This window comes from Lissotriton helveticus, chromosome 2_1, assembly GCF_964261635.1.
Source record: "Lissotriton helveticus chromosome 2_1, aLisHel1.1, whole genome shotgun sequence".
NCBI classification, from domain to species: domain Eukaryota; kingdom Metazoa; phylum Chordata; class Amphibia; order Caudata; family Salamandridae; genus Lissotriton; species Lissotriton helveticus.
This window is the reverse complement of record NC_136059.1, coordinates 351,110,097-351,132,313: the sequence shown is the minus strand read 5'-3', so window position 1 is coordinate 351,132,313 and position 22,217 is coordinate 351,110,097. Positions and strand designations below refer to the sequence as shown.

General features: G+C 45.9%; 1 protein-coding gene across 2 annotated transcripts in view; it reads left to right on the top strand.

Annotated features, from left to right (window-relative positions):
* Nucleotides 1-22,217, top strand: part of NADK2 (NAD kinase 2, mitochondrial) — a 1,023,510-nt gene that overhangs the window by 766,846 nt on the left and 234,447 nt on the right. Inside the window, exon 8 of one of the 2 annotated variants that reach the window (XM_078674950.1) lies at nt 7,699-7,842. In XM_078674950.1, coding sequence (XP_078531076.1) covers nt 7,699-7,842 — 144 coding nt within the window. The remainder of the gene's footprint in view (nt 1-7,698; nt 7,843-22,217) is intronic. The other variant, XM_078674951.1, reaches the window with a different exon arrangement.

Sequence of the window (22,217 nt, the reverse complement as noted above, 5' to 3'; positions counted from 1 at the left end):
TAGCCCTCCCCCCCCCCCCCCCCTTCCGTTCCAAGTTCTCTAACACCCTGCATGGTGTCCCACAAGGATCTGCGATTTAGCCCCATATTATTCAACATCTCTATGAGCCTTTACTTGCCATTATAAGGTCTCATAATATTAATCTTGTGAACTACGCAGATGACACCCAGCTCATCTAGTTCCTAGAGTGTGAGCAATCCGTACCCCTAGAAGTTTTCCACGCCTGTCTGCAGGACACAGCACTATGGCTTAGGGAGAATTCTCTTCAATTCAACTCCGATAAGACAGAGATGCTACACTGTGCAGTAGGCAGAATTCCCCCTATACTCCCTTCTGACTTCAGGCCCACCTCCACCAGTACTCCATTGGTTCCCAGTAATACGGTACGCAACCTGGGAGTCATGTTTGATAATAAACTGACACTTGAAAAACATGTTAACCAAACAGTCTGGAGCTGCTTTACTTTGATTAGAGCTTTTTGGAAAATCTTCCCGATGTTCTCTAAACAGGCCAGAATACTGATAGTCCAAAGCACGATCCTCAGTAGATTGGACTACTGTAACGCTCTGTTACTGGAATCACCAAAGTACCTGATCGAAAGACTACAGGGAACACAGACCATGGCGGCCAAGCTGGCATTACTGAGATCACGCCGCTCTTCCGCCTCCCAGGCGCACTCAGAGTTGCACTGGCTTCCAATCTCGCAGAGGATACAATTTAAGGCATTGTGTATAGTGTTCAAAGCCTTTTACGGCTATGCACCCAAGTCTCTGCAGGAGAAGTTTACATGGGATGTCCCTCCCCGAATGCTTCGCTCCTCTTTGGCCAATCTGGTGAAGGTGCCCAGAGTCCGGAAAATTAAATCTGGTGGCAGGGCCTTTAGTATGGCAGCCTCAAGCCTCTGGAACAAACTTCCACCCAAAATCAGACAAATAGATGACCTCCTGCAGTTTCGAAAATGGATAAAAACCTGGCTTTTCTCTCAAGTATGCTCTATGATATCCTGTTAATCTTCTTTCTGGTAAGGGGCTTTCTACCAGTATTCACACTTAGCTAGACATTCGTATCACAGTGCAGGGTGTTAGTTGTGCTATATAAAAGCTGATAATAATAATAACTTAATCCCCAAGTTCACCTTCAATACTTTCAACAATGGGGATACCCACAAATAGATCTGTTTCCCACGGTAGACAAGGCACAGTGCCCAAACGTTGCCTCTAGTTTCCCACACCCTCTCGCCAAAGGCAATGCCCTACGGAGGAATTGGTCAGGGTTATTTGCCTACGCTTTTCAGCCTCTCCCACTGCTTCCGTTTCTGGTTCGGAAACTCAGGAAAATATCACTTACACTGATTTTGGTAGCTCCCACATGGGCCCATGAACCACGATACACCACCTTGGTAGAGCTGTCAGTAGTCCCACATCAAAATCTAACTCAGAACCATGGAAAAATCAAGCATCCAAATTCCAAGGATCTCAATTTAGCAATTTGGCTGCTGAAGTTGTAGTTTGGATATTTAAGTTTGCCACCAGACTGTATGACTATTCTGAAAGATGTAAGAAAGCCTACTACCAAAGCTTGTTATGATGCAAAGTAGAAACGATTTGTTGTCTATTGAAACAACAACAAAAAATATTCCTCTAGATGCTTCTGTTCAAAACATTATCTGTTGACCTTTTGCACCTACAGCAAACTGGACTAGCTTACACATCTATTTGATTGCACCTTGCAGCAGTAGCTGCTTAGTTGCAAAACAGACAGCATTTATCTGTATTCAACATTTCTGCCATTAAAGCTTTTATGGAAGGCTTAATGAGAGTAATAACACCAAAAATCCCTCCGGCACCAATGTGGAATCTTAACATTGTACTTATGGGTCCAACCTTTGAACACAATTGTCCTTTACAGTTTCTTTCAAGGAAGGTTGCCTTCCTCATTGCAATCACTTCATTAAGGGGAATTGGTGAGCTACAAGCATTAATCTTAGAAGAACCCTTCTTTCACCTTCATAAAGATAGTGATCTTTGCACCAATCCCAGATTCCTTCTCAAAGTAGTTTCTGCTTTCTATCTTAACCAGTCAGTTGAGTTACCGGTGTTCTTTCCTCAACCTGATTCAGTAGCAGAATGAGCTCTTCACACACTTAACGTCAAATAATGTTATTGTACTACATTGAAATGACAAAGATTTTCATAAAACAAAGCAACTGTTTGTTGCATTTGCTCCACCTCACAGAGGCAATCCTATCTCTAATTCTGGCATTTTCAGATGTATTGTTAAATGCATCCAAACCTGCTATGCAAAAGCTAAAAGCACTTTATAGCCCTAGAGACTCCACTCGCAAGATAGGGTCTAATATCTCCTCTTTAGGTAACATCCCTCAAGCTGACAGGCAGCAACATGGTCTACACCACACCAATGTAGGGCATGTGGTGCTTAAGATACTTTTTCTGACTACTGCAACATCTACTGGTTAGTCACCACTTTGGGAGCATACTGCTGTACAAAGCATGTATATCGACAGCACATGTGCCTCAAACGGATTGTTACATACCCAGTAAGCATCTGTTCTTGGCATATAGAGCTGTAGATTCACGTGCACCACCCACCTCCCCGGGCACCCATAGTTGTTGCAGTTCTCACTATTTACATTACATACACATGGACATCTCTTTACTACACTCACTCCATTCTCATCCTCTTGCGGGAAAACAATCTAATAATTGAGTCGATGCCCATGCGCACTATCACCAGTCACAGTCCTTACCTTGTGACTGGAAAGACGACTTCGAAGGAAAACAACTTGCAAACATCCGGACCAAACACTAGATTGCAGGAGTATGCAAAGCACATGAATCTACAGCTCTACATGCCAAGAACAGATTCTTACTGGGTAAGTAATATAATCCTTCTCCAGGATTGGAATCTTTCATAAATTTACATACAACCCACCCTCCTCCTCTGGGAAGTTCGCCTTCTCTCTTGGTTTCATGGGTGCATCTCCAACACTTGTGCTTTGATGGAGCGCTCAGGAGTATTCTAGAGGGTAGGGCAACCTTATTGGTTGGAACCTATATTTGGTCTGTATTTTAACAATGACTGTGATATGTTACAAAACTAAGGGGCCTAGGGATTTTACTAGTTAGTTTATCTGTGCATTTCTATTATAAGTACATGGGACTCCCATTTCGACGACTAGGAATGATTCAAGAATGTGAATCTGAAAGATACCCCAATACTGGAGAACTACTGTTAAGGTAAGTAACTTTTCTTCGGTCCGTTTAGGTTATGTTGGTAGCTGCTATGTTTGGGTCCAGGCTCGATGGTCACCCTTCAAACATAGACATTTCTGAAATGTAGACACACAGGAGAGTCCAGCGCAGTGTGACTCTGTGGATCCCATGCCATTTCCTTTCCCAGAATGTTTGGCAAACCTTAAACTTTTACTAAACTCACTTGTTTTTCTCACATTTTTGTGAGTGGAAAGTTCCATGATCTGCAGAACTCTTCCTCCCACCTAGTGGGCCCACGATTCTCCATAAAAAAACAGAACCCCATTTGTGTGTCTGGGCCGGTTTCCTGGGACAGGAACAGGGGAACTGTGTACATATTAAGTCAATGTGTTCTACGCATAGTCCTTGGTTCAATCTGCTCTTTTGTCTGTAATTGGCCCACCACACAAGTGGGATACGGTTTGTATACAGAGAGGTGGAGGAAACCCAGGGGGCAGAGAGACTGTTCTTTTTTTTTTTTCTTTTTCTTGTTAGGGGTTAGGAGTAGCAATGCCGATGCCTTGCCGGGCACAAACTCCTTCAAAATTATCAATGGTGTCTAGTGGGTGGTGCTTGAGGATCGTGGTCCTGGAGCAATCAGCAAACAGGGATTGGGAAAAGTGCAGCTGAAAAAAGGGGATATTGTTCCCTTTCCAGCATCACCTCTCCCGCACAGATCGATGTGGTGGGGGTGGCAGAGTTATGTCACCATGCACTTGACGAACCATTCACATCAAGTGCACTGTAAGGGGTTAAACTCACATCCAGCATTCAATAGCATCAAAAAAACTGCATCGCACGAAATCTAACGTAAAACAGTTACATTTCCAAAATGTTGTTTTTGGTGACAATCCTTAATTGTTTTGAAATGACAAGTCTAAACAATGCAGTCTTAAACTTTTCCATTGCCTTTTTAGTTTTATAGTCTGTACACATTTGGTAAGGAGAGCGAGCAGGATGAACAGTAAGGGAATGTCGCCTTGATGGTGATTATGGTATTCGTAGTACTTTCTATCCATCCTTCCCTACACTTGCCCATCACCAATGGGAATGTGCTCTGCTTCAATTAAAATAATATGACGTTCTGGAAATAAACAAGAGGAATAATCTAATTCAGTAGTCACAATTAAGTAGTACTTTCTACATTATTGTTGACCCAATCGAGACGTAACAAATCAGTTTATTCAGCAACAAGAATCCTCAGCCATCCCGGGTGGCATGCTTCATAAAAGGATTCTGTCCCAGGTGGTGCAATGCCTAGCAGGTCCGTTACTGGGGTCTCTTTGATCAGGGTCTTTCTACAGCCCGTGGTAAGTGCTGCTGTGTCTAGTGAAAGAAAATTAAAATTGTCTGTAGATTCCCACAAGGATTTGACTTTTGTTTGCAGAAAAAGGGGGAGCTATTGCAAGATTATAAACTCTGAGGCCCAGTTGAACTTAAGTCGTTCTGTGGTCCCTCTCCTTTGGCCTACATATTTTGCCCCCTACTGCCTCATATGGTCATGTGGCGTTTCCTCAGGACTTTCTAATCCTATCCTCCTATTTTAGGACAATGCGTGTAGTGATGTGATTTTACTTTTTACACTCAATATTATAGTCCCTTTGTTTGATGACTCGTGAGTTCCCCAGCGATGGGCCATATACGTATTATTATACATGACAAATTTTGTATTCAAGAGGAACATTCTCACTTGTGAATATAGTAATTTCAACACCATGATTTGTGAGTGTGTAAGCATAACCATAGAACTCCCTCAAGGTTACTGCAGAACATGCTAAAAATGAACCTGTCCTTTCTGCAGCCATGTCAGTCCTTTCCCAATATTTAGAGATTTCAACCCCTTTGGTATACTGATAAGCCCAGCAACCACCTACAACAGTGGGGCCTAGAGAAATGTATAAAAGTTGTAACTGGTGAGATTTGGAATTTTGTGGCAGATTATCTCCTCATGGGTATCACTTACTTTTAGAGTCTACTGGGCATGCAGATGTCCTACCCATGCTCTTCGGCCTCCCCCATGATGAATGGGATGTGGAGTGTGGGTCTGTTCAACTTATTCTGTAATGAGTTACTTGTAGCCTCTACTCACGGACAGACATGAGGCCAGTGTATGGGTTGGAGCAATTGAATCGATATATATAAGTAGTGTAATCTCTATTCAAAGTGTTTCTATCAGAATCAAATATACTGACCATTAAGAGGTCCCGTATGTTTGATAGTAACCTGTTTGGTGGAGATGCAACAGACAGCTGCTCCGGTAGATATTAAACCCCACCATCCAGGATCAATCACAGCTTTTGCCTGTACTGGGATACAGGAGTCAAATAATCTTAGTCTGTTGTTAAAGTTTTGCATCTGCTATATAGGTAGCTTTGTATCCTCATTGAGTCCTGCCCGTGACGTGCCTGGTTTTAACACCCAAAACTGTTCTCTTTGTAAGAGCAGTACCTTAACGTGAGGACTAGCTGGCATGGTCTCTAATATAGCCCACTTCATGTTACTTGGTGTTTGTTGAATTTACAAGAATTTCCTAGTTTAGCATTTCATTGATTCTCTATTTGACCGGTCATGTTTTTAACCCCATCATACCTCAATCTGCATCCACAGGTAATCAAATACATTCATTTTTGTGTTAGTTTGTATGGTTCTGTAACTCACAAGATTGTCTTTGGCCCAAACCCAACATATTTGTTTCATGGTGCTAGCTGCATTTAATATGACCATCCATATATTGCTTTATCTGGCAAATTTTCTGCTCCATGAACTGCAAGACAAAGTTGGTACCATCATATTTATGATCTTCTGATCATTTTCCATTGATGCAACCTTGATTAAATACTATAGAAGATGACAGCACTCTTACCATGTTGAGTCATATGACCAGGCAACCTGAATCGCATGTCTATTTGTAAGTAAAGACTGACACCTGGCTACAATTTGCTTGTTACAGAGGAAGTTAAATAGTCCCACGTTACTCATCCCATTCATCATTCGGGCCAGAATGCATGGGTAGGACACCTGAAGGCACACCAGACTCTAAAAGTATGTGACACGCTAAAAGGAGCTACTCTTCCACAGAATTCCGAATCTCGTTAGTGACAATTTCTATACATTTCTCTAGGTATAACTATTGTACCTGGGTGCTGGGCTTATTCGTATGCCAAAGGGGCTGATATCTCTAAAGCTAGGGGTGAGAAAGACAGGCTGGCCAAATAATGATTTAGTTTTAGCATGTTCTGAAATGGCCATGAGTGATTTACATGGTTATACTCAAACTCTCTCGATGCATGGTGTTTTAAATACTACGTTACACTTATGTTGAAGTGACAATGTTCCTCTTGCCTACACATGTCAGCACGTATATTATTATGTATATGTGTGCTCTTATCTGTTCCCTAACAAGTCCATCACTTTGAACTTGTGAGTTACCAAATTGAGGTGGGTCCACTTTTTTGGACACCTATAATATTGAGTATAATATGAATAATCACATCACTATAGATTTAGACCTTGTCTTAAAATAGTAGGATAGGATTAGAAGGTCCTAAAGAAATGCCAGTGGACCGTGTAAGGCAGTATGTCTTGAAACATGTAGATCGAAGGAGAGGGACAGCAAAACAATTTAAGTTCAACTGGTCCTCAGAGTTTGTATTCTTGCCATAACTCGCCCTTTTTCTGAACATAAAAGTAGAATCCTTTTGGGATCTATAGACCAGATTGATTCTTTCACTAGACCCAACACCATCACTGGCACTTATCACGAGCAGATAAAATATCCTGATCAATAAGCCCCAGTGAGGGGCCTGCTTAGCATTGCACCACCCACCTAGCACAGAACGGATTCCTGTGATGAAGAATGCTACCTTATTGGTTGAGGATTCTTGTTCCTGAATAACCCGATTAATTCTGACTGTTGGTTCAATTATAATGTCGAAATTACTATATAATTTTTGACTAGCGTATTAGGAATTTGGAACGTCATTCTTTTAATTTATGTTCATGTTTGGGAGCATATGTGAAAGCCCAATACCTCCCTCCCAGCCCCACTAATTTTTTATATTAAAGATTTTCTAATAGACAGTTGGAGGCAAGGCACACAGAGGGAATGGGCATGAGTGTGGATGTATTCATGAACATTTTAAAATTGCGTTTTTTAGAAGACTAAATCTTCCATTGCAAGCATTTCTCAAAATCAAGTGACTGAATAAGAATATCAGTATAGGAGTGCATTTTCTTCAAGGACTCTTCTCATAAGCTGAGGCACAATTAGTGTTCTTATCTTTAACATTGTAGGTGCAATGCAACATTCCGTGTTGACTCCTACCGATTGTTCAGTGCTTTGTAGACAGGTTGGACGTCATGCTGAAAGTCAATGTATTTTAAGATAACTGCACACCTTATTTAGACTATGTTCTGTCTTATTCAGGGTGAAATATAAATCCTGCAAACCTCGTTTTACCTTCTCACTTCATAGGGCCTCCTACTATGAAATATCGGTTGATGATGGCCCTTGGGAGAAACAGAAGAGTTCTGGTTTGAATGTGTGCACCGGTACAGGATCAAAAGCATGGTAATGTTTATTTGGTTTAAATGAATTGCATGTAGGGGGACAGGCTCCAGGTTTGCAGATGGCTTCCTATTGTTGTGCTTACATGTACCTGTATGACCTGAAATACTTGCAATGCTATAATCAATCAATCAATCAATACATTTGTAAAGCGCGCTACTCACCCGCGAGGGTCTCAAGGCTTTGGGGGGCGGGGGTTGCTACTGCTCGAACAGCCAGGTCTTGAGTAGCCTCCTGAAGGTTAGTAGGTCTTCGGTTTGCCGCAGGAGGATGGGGAAGGTGTTCCAGGACTTGGCGGCGAGGTAAGTGAATGATCTGCACTGATGGTCGCTCTCCTGATGCGGGGGGACAGTGGCGAGGGTGAGGTCGGCAGAGCTGGTGGTTCAGGGTGTAGAAGCTGATCCATTTGTTGAGGTATGCTGTGCCGGTGTTGTGGAGAGCTTTGTGTGCGTGGGTGAAGAGCTTGAAGGTGATCCTCTTGTTGTCGGGAAGCCAGTGCAGGTCTCAGGTGGGGTGTGATGTGGCTGTGGCGAGGGATGTCTAGGATCAGGCGGGCAGATGCGTTCTGAATGTGTTGCAGTCGTTTCAGCAGCTTGGCCGGGGCTCCCGCGTAGAAGGCATTTCCGTAGTCCAGTCTGCTGCTGACGAGGACCTGGGTGACCGTTCTTCTGGTGTCAGTGGGGATCCACTTGTAGATCTTTCGGAGCATGCGGAGGGTGTTGAAACAGGAAGATGAGATGGCGTTGACTTGCTTGGTCATGGAGAGTGTAGTGTTGAGGATGAATCCCAGGTTGTGTGCATAGTCGGTGGGTGTTGGGGCTGCTCCTAGGATGGTCGGCCACCAGGAGTCGTCACAGGCTGAAGGTGTGCAGCCGAGGAGGAGGACCTCCGTCTTGTATGAGTTCAGCTTCAGACAGCTGTTCTTCGTCCATTCGGCGACGGCTTTCATACCTTTGTGGAGGTTGATTTTGGCGGTGAGAGGGTCCTGGGTGAGTGAGAGGATCAGATGTGTGTCGTCGGCGTAGGAGATGATGATGAGGTTGTGCAGTCTGGCGACGTGGGCGAGTGGGATCATGTAGATAATGAACATCTTCGGGCTGAGGGAAGATACTTGGGGTACGCCGCAGATGATCTTGGTAGCTTTGGATCGGAAGGGAGGGAGGCGGACGCTCTGCGTTCTGCCGGAGAGGAAGGAGGTGGTCCAGTGCTTTGCCTCGGATTCCTGCGTCATGGGGGCGGGTGCGTTGGGTGCGGTGGCAGACAGTGTCGAAGGCGGGTGACCGGTCCAGGAGGATGAGGGCCGCTGTCTAGCCATTGACCAGCAGGGCCCTGATGTCATCGGTGGCGGCGATGAGGGCCGTTTCGGTACTGTGGTTGCTGCAGAAGCCGGACTGGGACGGGTCCAAGATGTTGTTCTCCTCTAGGTAGCGGGTCAGCTGTTTGTTGACAGTTTTCTCGATGACCTTCGCCGGAAACTGGAGCAGGGAGATGGGTCAGAAGTTCTTAAGGTCCATGGGGTCTGCTTTGGACTTCTTGAGCAGGGCGTTGATCTGGGCATGTTTGCAGCTCTACGGGAAGGTCGCGGTCTCAAAGGAGATGTTGATGGCTTTGCGGAAGTGGGGTGCGATGGTGGCGCTGGCTTTGTTAAAGATCTGGTGGGGGCACGGGTCTGATGGGGAGCCGGAGTGGATGGTGCTCATGATTTTGATGGTGGTGTCGTCGTCATTGATGTTGGTCCAGGTGAGAAGGGGGTTGTCGTGGGTGGAGGCCGTGGGGTCAGAGGTGGTGTTGGCTGTGGTGGAGGCCTGTTTGTGGAAGCTGTCGTGAATGTCTGCGATTTTGCGGTGGAAAAAGGAGGCCAGGGAGTCACACAGGTCTTGCGAGGGTGGGATGTCATTGGTGCTGGCGGTGAGGTTGGAGAGCTCCTTCACAATGTTGAAGAGCTCTTTGCTGTTGTGTGCGTTGTTGTCGATGCGGTCCTTGAAGGAAGTCTTTTTGGTGGCTCTGATGAGGTGATGATGTTGGTGCATGGCGTTCTTGTGGGCTGCTTGGTTCTCTGGTGTCTGTTCGTGGTGCCATTTCTTCTCCAGCTTTCGGCAGTTTTGCTTGGAGGTCTGGAGGTCTGCGGTGAACCAGCCAGCAGTCTTGTTGGAGAGGCTGTTGGAGGGATTCTTTTTTTTTTAAACTTTATTTTTTGTGCAGGAATAAAAGGACACAGGCGCAGCAAGCTCACAACAGCACATCCAATTTACATTATGTCACCCTTCCACAGCCTTCATGCCCACATCCCTGAGGCTGGGCAGCAACACATTACACGTCAATTAGTGTAGAATCGTGCTAAGGCTTACGAGCCCCACATGTGACCCTCCCATCCTGCTTTTCGTTTCCCACCCGCAACTCCCCCCCCCCCCTCTCACACCCCTACGTATCTACAAACTGATAGCATTTTCCCCCTCAAAGGGAAGACAGTCAGATCCCCTTTCCATCAGTCTACGTGTCACTTATTCATCAGTTCCATTTGTGTATAGTATACAGTTGCTTGTCTCCCTACCCACGTCTTTGCATAGTACCCCATATGTTCGGTGTCTCTGGATTCTCAGCGTCCCTGCCTTCCTTCAGGCACTTATCCCTATCAGGTGGTCCCCAACTCCCATCTCTGCCTTCCACCCCTCTACGTGTCTTCATCTATTGCCCCACTTCTAGGCCATGATATTGTCTCCACTTATTCCACACCTTTCGGAATTTTTTGGGACAGCCTCTAGCTTTGTATGTCACACGTTCTGCTGCCATATAGAGATCCAGCCCTCTCCTCCATTCCTCTATTTCCGGCCTCTCCGCCACCCCCCAATATGTCGCAATGTCCCTTTTGGCCACTACTAGTGCCAGCACCAGGAAGGTGATATGCGGGCGAGGCAGGTCTACTTCCGTCACCATTCCCAGTAGCGCCAGTTTCGGGTTCAGTGTTAGCTCTATCCCCAGTACCTCCCCCAATTCAGTGAAGATGTGAGACCAATATATTTGTATTTCTTCGCATGACCAGATAGTGTGGTAGAAATCTCCCTGCTCGGATTTACACCGAAGACATGTGGCGTCTGTTATCCTACCCATCTTGAGGAGACGCCTCCTATCGAAATATGTCCTGTGTAACACGTTCAATTGGATCAGCCTCAACCGTGACTTAATGGCCACATCTCGGGGGTGCATCAGTATCGGCTCCCAGTCTAGGTCCTCCATTTCCCCTACTTCCGCCACCCATATCCCTCTGAGTTTCGCCAGGGTTCCCAACATATTATTTGTGAGTGTTTTGTATGTGAGGGATACTGCCTGGTGTACCATCTGTCCCTGTAGGAGTCTCCCTTCTAGAGGTGAGTATTCCGGTATATCCTGTAGTGATATCTTCTGCGCTTTCCAGGCATGTACTAGCTGCAAGTGTTTGTATAGTAGTAGTAAAAGCTTTTATTCGACATTTTTTGTCATTAAGCCAACATACATATAATACACATACTTTTTCATAAAATAAAAATTTGTGACAATGAATAAAAACTTTAAAAACATTCATATTGTACAAAAACGCTGATTGGAAAAAGTGCAATTCAGGGCATATTCATTAATCATGAGTTTTAAGGGGGATATACATACCAGGGTATTGTACTCGACCAGTTCAATCAACTTTTGTTTTTTTTTTTACGTCTCTTTAAAACAATTATATACAATAGTAAAAATATTAAAAGACTAATATTAAAATCAATTAATCCTAGAATGGTAATCCAAGCTAATTATACAAACACCGTGGAGAAACCTACTCAGACCAAACACTAATAGCCTACTGTTAGAGGATCTAAAAATCCTTTCTGCCTCTTTAAATGAACGTGTCCCCATTTTTACATAGAGGCATGATCCATTTTTTTCGAGATTTAACATATAATGGACAAAAGAAGAGGATATGAGCCTCATCTTCTTTCTGGTTTAGTACACATGAAATACAATGAGGATCTTTACTTACTCCTCCCCACCGGCAGGAATTTGATTTAATCTGTAACACTCCATATCTGAATTTGAGGAAGACAGATTTAGCCAGGGGTGGCTCGATTTCGTCCATAAAAAGTTCAAATGACGGAAGATCCTTAAATTGCAAAAATGTGGACGTTAGTTGTCCAGTGGCACGTTCATATATATGGCTATTCACATAGTTCCAGTAGGCAGATTTTACCTGGATCTTACAACTATTAGGCAAGGTGATAGATACAGCTGGTGTTTCCCAGTAATGTGATAGGCCTATTACTGTAAACCAGTAAGATACATGTCTCAGCCACTTAATTGTGTTGAATGAATCTAATTCCATAATTTCCAATAAGCCTGCTCTATAGTTACTTAGTTCTGGGGTAGACCATAATCGCACCCAATAAAGCAGTGGTCGCAAAAAACACAAGAAATCAGTGCGCTTTACATCAATGTCTAAGTAGAGTGACGCCAAAGGTGTTCTTAGGGGCAGTCTAAGTAGGCGTCTGAAAAATTTGTTTTCTGCAACGTCAAATGTTTTTTTAGAATAAGGCCCCCAAATTTCGGCCCCATACAGGGCGGCGGATTGGGCTTTTGCTTGGAACACGTCAATCGCAGGTGTAATAGCTTTAGATATACTCCCACCATGAATCTTTAAGATGGGCAATGAATTCTGTGTAAGTGTTAACCTGCTTTTGTCGAGTTGGTTCGCCCAAGACATTCTGCTATCCAGCCTAATGCCCAGATAGTCAAAAGACTCCACATATTCAAGTTTGTTATTATTTAGGACCAAGTTCTTCTTAAAGGATTTGGAGGGATTAATTGCCATATATTTCGTTTTGGATGAATTTATTTCTAACCCCTTCATTACACAATAACTATTAAATTTATTTATTAAATTTTGCAAGCCTTTCGGAGTTTGGGATATGAGGATGGTATCATCCGCGAATAGTAATGCAGTGACTGCCTCACTGCACAGTTTGGGCGAATCATGATTGCATTGAGCTAAGTAGTGGGGGATATCATTTACAAACAATGAAAAGAGGGTTGGTGCTAGAACGCACCCTTGTCTCACACCTCTTTTCACTGGAATGGATCGGGTAAGTTCTCCATTTCTACCCCACCTTACTTTAGCAAAGTTGTCTGTATGCAATTTTATAAGATTACCCAACAAATCGTCCGGGACGCCCATCTTTTTTAGGCACTCCCATAATAAGTGGCGGGGGACAAGATCGAACGCAGAGCGTAGGTCCATAAATGCAACATATATGCTACTCTTCTTAATATTAACATACTTCCAGCATATACACATAAATCTATACACTTGGTCCACAGTGCTAGTCTTGGATCTGAACCCTGCTTGATAATTAGATAGGATTTCAGAGTCATCAATCCATGTTAAAAGCCGATTTAAAATGTGTCTAGCAAAAATTTTCTGTAATATATCGATTAAACTAATCGGTCTATAGTTCCCTGGATTGTAACGGTCCCCTTTTTTATAGATAGTTATAATTTCCGCCCCTTTCCATGTTTCAGGGATCGGGGTGCCCAATAGAATTGAATTGCACAAGAAGTTTATATACGGGCTCCATACCTCCAAATTATGGGTGAACAAGTCGCCAGGTAACTTGTCCGGACCTGGAGCTTTCCCAGCCTTAACTGCTTTTATAGCACAGAGCGTTTCATTAATACTAAATTGCACCGGAGTTGTGCACTGAGTAAGAAACCCGGGGTCATTATATACACCAGAGGACCCTACTTGATCATACAAACCCACAAAATGGTCAAACCAAACCTTTTCATCCAGGAAGAAATCCCTATTGGAACAGCCTTTTTTGTTATTTTTGGCTATTAAATTCCAGAAAGTGCATTGATCATGTCTCCTAGCTGCACTCAAAAGGTCTTCCCAGTTTTGATCGTCCCATTCCCTTTTTGCATTAAACATAAGGGTTTTATAAGCTTTCCTACACTCTCTAACCCTCATCTGGTCTTTAGATTTCACTGCAGTTATTAGGTTCGATTTTGCTAGACTGCATTGTTCGTTGTACCAGGGCGTTTCTAGTTCCAGTTGCCTATTTACATTAACTTTTTTAGTAGTACAACATTTACTCAGGAGGGGAGTTAGAGATTCCACTAGGCGATAATGCATTTCCAAAACCTCGTGGGATCCCAGCCTTATGTTTGCATATTGGGGGACGATATCTGAGAAGATGTTGTAAATTCCCATGAGTGTCTCTTCTTTTGCTAGAATGTGGGGCCATTTAATTGCCTTCCTATTGTTAGAAATAGCAACCTCAGCTACCCCGCTCTCATTTTCCGTCCCGCAGTCTTGCATCAAAAAAGGGTCAGATAATAATCCTAACTGTAAGGGGAAGTGGTCACTTTCGGGTCTGGTCACAACCTTGAAGGCCAACAATAGGTACCAGAGGTTTATTGAAATTAACATAAAATCGATCAGGGATTTAGACAAACCTTTGCTAAAAGTAGAATTGGCCGGTTTATCTGGGTATAATCGACCATTACATGCCCGCAATCCATGCGATACAGTCAGTTCATAAATTTGCATAGCAGCCACTGAACATTTTACATGTTTTGTATTATCTAAGGGGGGGATGTCAAGCGCTCTATCTTCTATTTCTAGTAATTTTTCGAGCCCCACTATGGGTTCGAACTGGCAGTTGAAGTCCCCACCTATGTATATTTTGGAATCCGGCTCTATGTTAACTAAGTAAGAACTGAGTTGTTCAATAACCAATGATGCCTTATTTCGTGGGGAGGGTCTATTATAAACATTTATCATATATACATCTCCCATATTTTTCGTGGTTATCTTAACACCTAGTAAGTCTTTAGAGGGAAAATACAGTGGTGATACAACAACGTCCAGGGAGATACTTGTCCATATTATTAGACCCCCAGAGGGTCTGCCTCTTAATGATGGAATTGCCCCCTTGAAGAACGTTTTGAAGCCAAGTCTGTGTATAATATTGGTGGCCCATGTTTCCTGCATAAGTATGATGTCATGCTCCTCGATAAAGGAGCTCCAGTTTCTGTCGCACAGGTTCCTGGACAACCCAGCAATGTTCCATGACAAGATCTTTAAGTCACGCTTTGGCTTACAGGGTTCAAGGCCGATGGATTCTCGATCAATTAAGTGGCTTGTAGCCAAGAGATGGCTCTCCTTGGGGACCTCCGGGATTGACAGTGCGACTGCCTGAGACCAATAAACTTGGTTGTGCAAGGGACGTGGAAGGGAACCGTGGCCCCCAGTGCTACCTTCAACGATTGCGGCTTTCCCTACCTGCAGATCCTTATAGAATGGGTGGGCAGGCGGACCTTTGGGTGCAACCTCTTTATTTGTTTGTCAGTAACCCCACCATGACCAGTTCTTATCTGACCCTACGATTATCGGTGGTATTCTTTCAAGTGGTGTCGGAGGGTCAAAAAAGGAATATTTGTTAGTCGTCATCCCATGTTGAAGTGGAACTCTGCTAATCTGTTCCCCTTGCATCGGGTAAAAATAACTAAGGTCGCAGGTCCCAATTCCTCTATTGTTACTGCATGGCTGTTGGCTATAGACAAGTTGGGCAACAGAGGGATCTTTAAAGTTCACCAGGATACAATCTCCTTCAATGTCTTTTAATCTTGTTCCTGAGGGAAATCAAAAATCCCATCTCAGGGGTTTGCACTAACACCTGATCCTTTAGAGCAGCATGAAAAAATTGGCACAGAATCTGTAATCAAGAGAAACATATTTATTAAATTACAACAAGTGAGGCCATGTCACACAGAAGCCGCAGCACTCTGTATGAGATGGTCTGAGGACTGAAGGCCACAGTATCTCTTATATACCCTCACAGGGGCTAAAAAAGGGCAGTACAAGTGCACAGAGGAAGAGTTACACACATAGATGGTCATACAGAAAATGCACAGTCGACAAGTAGGAGGAGCTAACAGTTTTGCCAATGCTAGCAAGCACATCCTGACAGTTACAGAATATTAGCAGCTGCAAGCACAACTGAGCAGGTGCAAAGTAGGAGGAAGAGGCTAAATATACCGAGCAGAGAACAGCAAGATAGGACTGAGTACATGGTGAGCACATGGCCATCTAAAATGGCTGCCAAATACAAAATGGATTCCATAAAAAGACAAGATAGTCTCTAAATACAGGATGTCTTCTGCTAATGCTTAATCTAATCGCTGCTAAATTACGACAGTTCCCACCCAACTGACTCTTCGGACGTGGATAACCTGGCAATTTGCTGTGTAGGGCAGAGGTCTATTTTCTTTTAGCCAATATAAGGTCTTGTTTTTTAGCTCGTCGTATGACTCCCTTTTATTTGGTTTTAATTGTGGGACCCCAGTGAGAACTACCACGTACGGTTGGCATCCTGGTGGAAGATGTGCATTGTAAGCCCTTTTGGGCTTATGCGGAACAGTGCTACAGTCAGCTGTTTGGGCATTGATGTTATTGCAAGTGGCTGCAGCTTGCGTTCCCTTTGTTGGATTAACAGGTGCCTTAGTTTCCAGGGTGGTAGACTTTGATGTTTGTTTAGTTTTACGTGGAGCCGGTTTAGGTGGATCAGCCGGTTTCGGTCTATCACTGGTTGTTGAGTTTTTCGGGGACTCCATACCTGGTCCTTCCTGCACAGTATTTGACCTACTCGAGGCCACCTGCTTTTTTGAGTTCATAGCCCTGTCTTTCATAGCTGGACCAGGTTGATGTGCTGGTCTGGGTGACATTGGACTTTTTTCCGATCTTACAGATTCTTGATCAATCTTTGAGTGAAGTTTTACCAGCGATTTCAGGGCGAAAAAATTATCCAAAGATGTTTGTTCGAATTTGTCCAAACGGTCCATTAGCCTTTCCAGTTTTACTGTTACTGGCTGTAGTAGTGATGTCATGAGTGAAAGAATTTCTTCCATCAGCTTCCCTGATGCCGGTTTTTCTACAGAGTTGTTGGCTGATTCTATAGTAACAACTGTGTCAGCATAATCTCTTGTTTTATTATGCTCCATGGATTCTCCATGCTCATTCCCGTTGTTCATTAGATGGTTTGCTACTTTTTGGCTCTGGTCACCTACATTCATGAAGTTCTTGCGTATTCTTTTTAGGGTTTTTAATCTATACGCTTTACGAGGGGTGACCGATCTTTTCCTTTTAGCAGCTGTTCGCCCTGACTTCTTAGGAGGTGATTTGAGGGGGTGGACTGAGGGAGCGTCATGTATCATTACTAAGGGTAAGGACAGTGGTACTGAGGTTTGAGTGTTGTTTGTTTGAACGTTCGTAGGAGATTTTTGTAGGGGAGCCTGGTCAGATGTAATTTCATAAAAGTCACTAGCCCGTCGTGTGTCGATGACACATGGTTGTGTATCACTAGGAATGGCAACAGTGTTAGAGTCGGCTGGTATGAGGCTATTTGGGGGTGATATAGCCTGTGCGAGGGACCCCATAGAGGATCGTTTATGAGCCAGGTATTCCCGTGACAGTCTGCGTTCTGCTAGTATGATCTCCTTTTCTACCACTGATACCGCACGGGTTATGAAATTGTCCATGGTCCCTAACGTGGTGTTTCCCCCCTTACGTGAGCATCTGCCTGAGCGTGTTGCCATTGGTGAAAATGCAGACATGAGCAACTCGTTTTATAATGGACAGAAGGCTTACCGGAGTTGTTAGGGGGGTGGCCCGTCCCGGCCCCTGCTGGCCCCGGACGGCCACAGACGGCCCGCCCTTTGCCCGGGCTTCGCCCGGCGTCCCGCTTGCGTCCCGCAAGGTGGGCTCTCGCTTGATGATGTAGGCGAGGCAGTGGTGGGCGGGCCACTCAGGGGGGCGCTGACCAGATGTCAGGTGGTCACGCAGGGACTCCTGGGATAGTGAGTCCCTGCCGCGCTACCCCTGCAGCCTCCTTAGGTGTTTGTTTCCCACGATGTTACCTCGGGCAGCAGTCGGGATCCACACTGGATAGAGTTGGTGGGACCACCCACAAAGACAAGGCGGCGAAGCGGCTCCCGCGCAGCGGGAGCGGCGAGCAGTGGATTAATGGCTCCAAAGGACAGGAAAGTTCCACAGCGTCTCTGGCGTTTCCGTGGGACACGCGGAGTAGGTGGGTCCGCTTCCTTAAATCAAACTGCCGGTGGTGGGCGGGCCACTCAGGGGGGCGCTGACCAGATGTCAGGTGGTCACGCAGGGACTCCTGGGATAGTGAGTCCCTGCCGCGCTACCCCTGCAGCCTCCTTAGGTGTTTGTTTCCCACGATGTTACCTCGGGCAGCAGTCGGGATCCACACTGGATAGAGTTGGTGGGACCACCCACAAAGACAAGGCGGCGAAGCGGCTCCCGCGCAGCGGGAGCGGCGAGCAGTGGATTAATGGCTCCAAAGGACAGGAAAGTTCCACAGCGTCTCTGGCGTTTCCGTGGGACGTGCGCTTTCCAGGCATGTACTAGCTGCAAGTGTTTGTATAGTTGTGTGTGGTGTAATCCAAACTCAGCCCGCAGCATCGCGAATGTCTTCAGCTCACCGTTCCTGATCACATCCCCAATAGTAGATATCCCTATGTCGTCCCACCTGTTGAAGCCTCCCAGTTTTTGAAATTCTGTGAGCCACTTGCAGTGCCATAGTGGTGTCTGATGTGTTAGTCGCTTTTCCCACCCCGTGGCTCTCGTGGCCCGTGTCCACGCTCGTATCGTAATCACCGTAGCGGGCAAAAGCGTCCTCCCTGCCTTCCCGCCATACAAATAGTGAAGTATATTGTGCGTGGACAATTTATGCCTTTCCAATGCATACGTCGGGTGGTCCGCTGGTGCATGCAACCAGTCATTTATGGGGGTCAGGTGTTCCGCCCAGTAGTATGCCTCTAGGCTCGGCAATGAAATCCCTCCACTATATTGGTGTCGTTGGAGTGTCTGAAGTGCGATGCGTGGTTGTTTGCCTAACCATATGAATGATCGCAGGTCTGCGTGGATTTTGGTGATAGTGTTAGTCGGGAGCGGATAGTATTCATTTTGAAGTGCGTAGAGGAATTTGGGTAAGGTGATCATTTTATACATCGCCGCCCTTCCCAGGAGGGTGAGCGGTAACTGTCTCCATCGCGCCATGTCTTCTACTGCCTCCTTCATTATTCGTCCCACATTCTTCTGGAATGAGAGCTTCACGTCCATTGTGATATAGACCCCAAGGTACTGGAACCCCTCCACAGTGGTGAGTAGGCGGTCCGGTAGCGCTACACCCTGCACTGCTCCCTGCGGCGTGTACAGGACTGATTTATGCCAGTTGATGGTGTGGCCCGCCATTGCCCCAAAGCCCGCTAACTCTCTGAACAGCATCCCTACCGAGACCTCGGGGTTCGTAATGTATAACAATACATCGTCGGCATAGAGTGAAATTTTTTCCTGGGACCCCCCTATCTCACCCCACGTAAAGCCATGGATCTCCGGATTTTGTCGAATTTTGGCTGCCAATATTTCTATCGTGAGCGTGAAGAGCAGAGGTGACAGCGGGCATCCTTGTCTGGTGCCTCTCTCTACTCGAAATTCTCGCGATAAGCATCCATTCACTCGTACCCGAGCCTTCGGTGCCGTGTACAGCAGCCCTATCCAGTTCCGAAAGTGTGGACCAAAGCCAAACCGTCGCAATACCGCCATAAGAAAGGGCCAGTGCACTGCATCAAACGCTTTTTCAGCGTCCAAGGACATGAACCAGTGCAGCTCCGCCCTATCTTTCACTTCCTGGAGCCAGTTGTGCGTCCGTCTGAGGTTGAGTTTTGTCGCTCTATCCGGCAAAAACCCGGATTGGTCTGTGTGAATAAGGTCAGGAAGGACTGTTCGTAGGCGCGCCGCTAAAATCATAGCCAGCACTTTCACCTCCATATTCAGAAGTGAGATGGGGCGGTACGAGGCACAGTCCTCCATTGGCTTGCCCTGTTTGTATATCGGTACTATGGTTGCCAATGCTAGATCTCGTGGGAGGCTCCCTGTCTCGTAGGCTTCAACGTATAGGGCCAAGAGGTGACGAGTCAGCAAGTCGGCTGTTTTTTTTAAAGAATTCCGCTGGGAACCCGTTGGGTCCTGGTGTTTTCCCCGTTTTCAGTTTATTAATGGCTGTGGTTATCTCCTCCCGAGTGATTCCCGCCTCTAGTGGGGCGCTGAGTTCTACTTCCAATAATGGAATATCCACATTTTCCATATATTGTATGGCCTCGTCCACTGTCCCGAGGTCTCTTCCTCTATAGAAGTTCTCATAGTGCAATGCGAACGCTTCTGCGATGCCCTTGTCGGTTGTTTCCATGCCTCCCTCATCCCTACTGATTTGGGCCACCCACCGTGCTGCTCTTTCTTTCTTGCCCAACCATGCCAGAAGCTTGCCTGACTTGTCACCTACATCGTATAGGCGGTGTAACGTTGCTAGCGATTGCGTCTTCGCCTCATTAGATACCAGTTCTCTATACTCCCTTTGTTTGTCTTGCAACTGCCTCAGTATACCTACCCCCTTGTTTGTATGGTAGTCCCTTTCTAGAGTCAGGATTTCAGTTTCTAACGCCGTTGCCTCCCTGTACTGCTTGTTTCGCTCGTCTCTCAGTCTCCCTTTAATTCCGTCTCTCAACACAGGTTTCATGGCCTCCCAGAAGGTAACTTTGGAGTCTACTGAACCCTCGTTCTCCGCTACGTACACTTTTATGTCTGCCCTCAGACCACGTATTATCTCTGGGGTTTGAATGTCCCATGCTGCCAAGCGCCATTCCGTCTCTCTTCTTTCCGTGTTTTTCCCTAATTTCGCATATAGGGGTGAGTGATCCGATATTCCCCTTGCTTTGTATGTGTACTCATCTCCCTCTGACAGGTATTGCCTTGCCACAAAAATGTAGTCTAGCCTGGAGAAGGCTTTATGTGCCCCTGAATAGAAGGAGTACGTCTCCTGCGTCGGGTGTCGCCATCTCCATGTGTCAGTGAGTCCCATTTCTGCCATGTAGTTCGCCAGCGCTGTTTGTGTCCCCCCTCTGCGTGTGGGTCCTGAACGATCTAGTTCTTCCAACATCACGTCATTGAAGTCCCCCCCCCCCACTATTTGCATCGTGTCTGCTGTTTCCAGCAGGATAGACGCCACCTCTCTGAGTGTGCGTGATTGGAGTTTTGGCGGGGCATATACTGAGATAACTGTCATGCTTAGTCTATTCCATGTCCCCTGTATTCCCACGTATGTACCTTGTGGATCACTCCATGTGCGAGTTACGTTAAAGGGGTGTGCTTTGTTGATTAGTATTGCGACTCCCCTGGCGCCTGACGTGTAGCCCGCGTGGGTCAAGACTTTGTATCTCCCCCTCGCTATGAATGTACATTTTCCCTCCCTCAGGTGCGTTTCCTGTAGGAGGATAAGGTCCGGGGCGAGCCTCTTGATGTATGAATTTACCAATCCTCTCTTTATTTTGGACCCTAATCCATTAACATTCCATGTCAAAATAGAGATCTTTCTGTGGTCGTTAGTGTACCTGCCATACTGTGCAACTCTTCTGGAGATCTGTAGGAGACCCTCGCCACTGTGTGTGACCACGTCGATTCTCACGTGTCTGACCGTGTTCCTTCGTGTGTACCCCTTCCCAATGACCCCCCCAACTCCCCCAACTTGCTGAAACTCCTCTGCCCCCTCTCCCGCCCCCCACCCCACCTCTCTCCCCCTCCAGACTCGACCTCATCAAGGTTCAAGCTGTCAGTAGAAGTCGGTCTGTCACCCCCCTCTCCCCCCCTCTATTCAACTATGTCCCACAAGATCCGCCTATATTAGCCTGTGATGTATCCCCCAAGCTGGGTGTGTATCCCGGCCAGGGTATATACCACTCCCTGAGCGTGTGTCAAGGCGGCGGAAAAACTGTTAAACTAACAAGTAAACTGTACCTGAAAACAGAAAAAGTTAACAAAAGAAAAGGAAAACAACAACTAAAAGGGTTGTGGCCATTTGCGTGTCATGTCCGTGTCCCGACCGACCATCAAATCTTCCACTTCTTCCAGGTTCACGAGTGTGAGTCTTGTGTGGTCGGTACCGTGCTGCCGTTCTTATCGGATAGGTCCTGTTCCAACTGTCGTATCTCTGTTTCTAATGGGTGTAAGGAACGTTGGTCACTGTCCGACATCTCATCATTCACATCAGAGTCCCTGAGGAGTTCCCTTTCTCCCTCCGAACAGGCCTGGTTCCGGGGCCCCATTGGCGTCTTGTGAGCCAGATCTACCTCTCCTGGGCCCTGCTGACGGGCGTGGCTGGTACGGGGTTCCCGTGTATCTCGAGTGTAGTCTCCTGGATTTCCTCCTCCGCTGTCGTGGGGAGCCCCACCGCGCCTTTTCTTGTGCTGCCTTTGCCAGTTCCTCTCTCCCTGCCGTTTCCCGACTATTA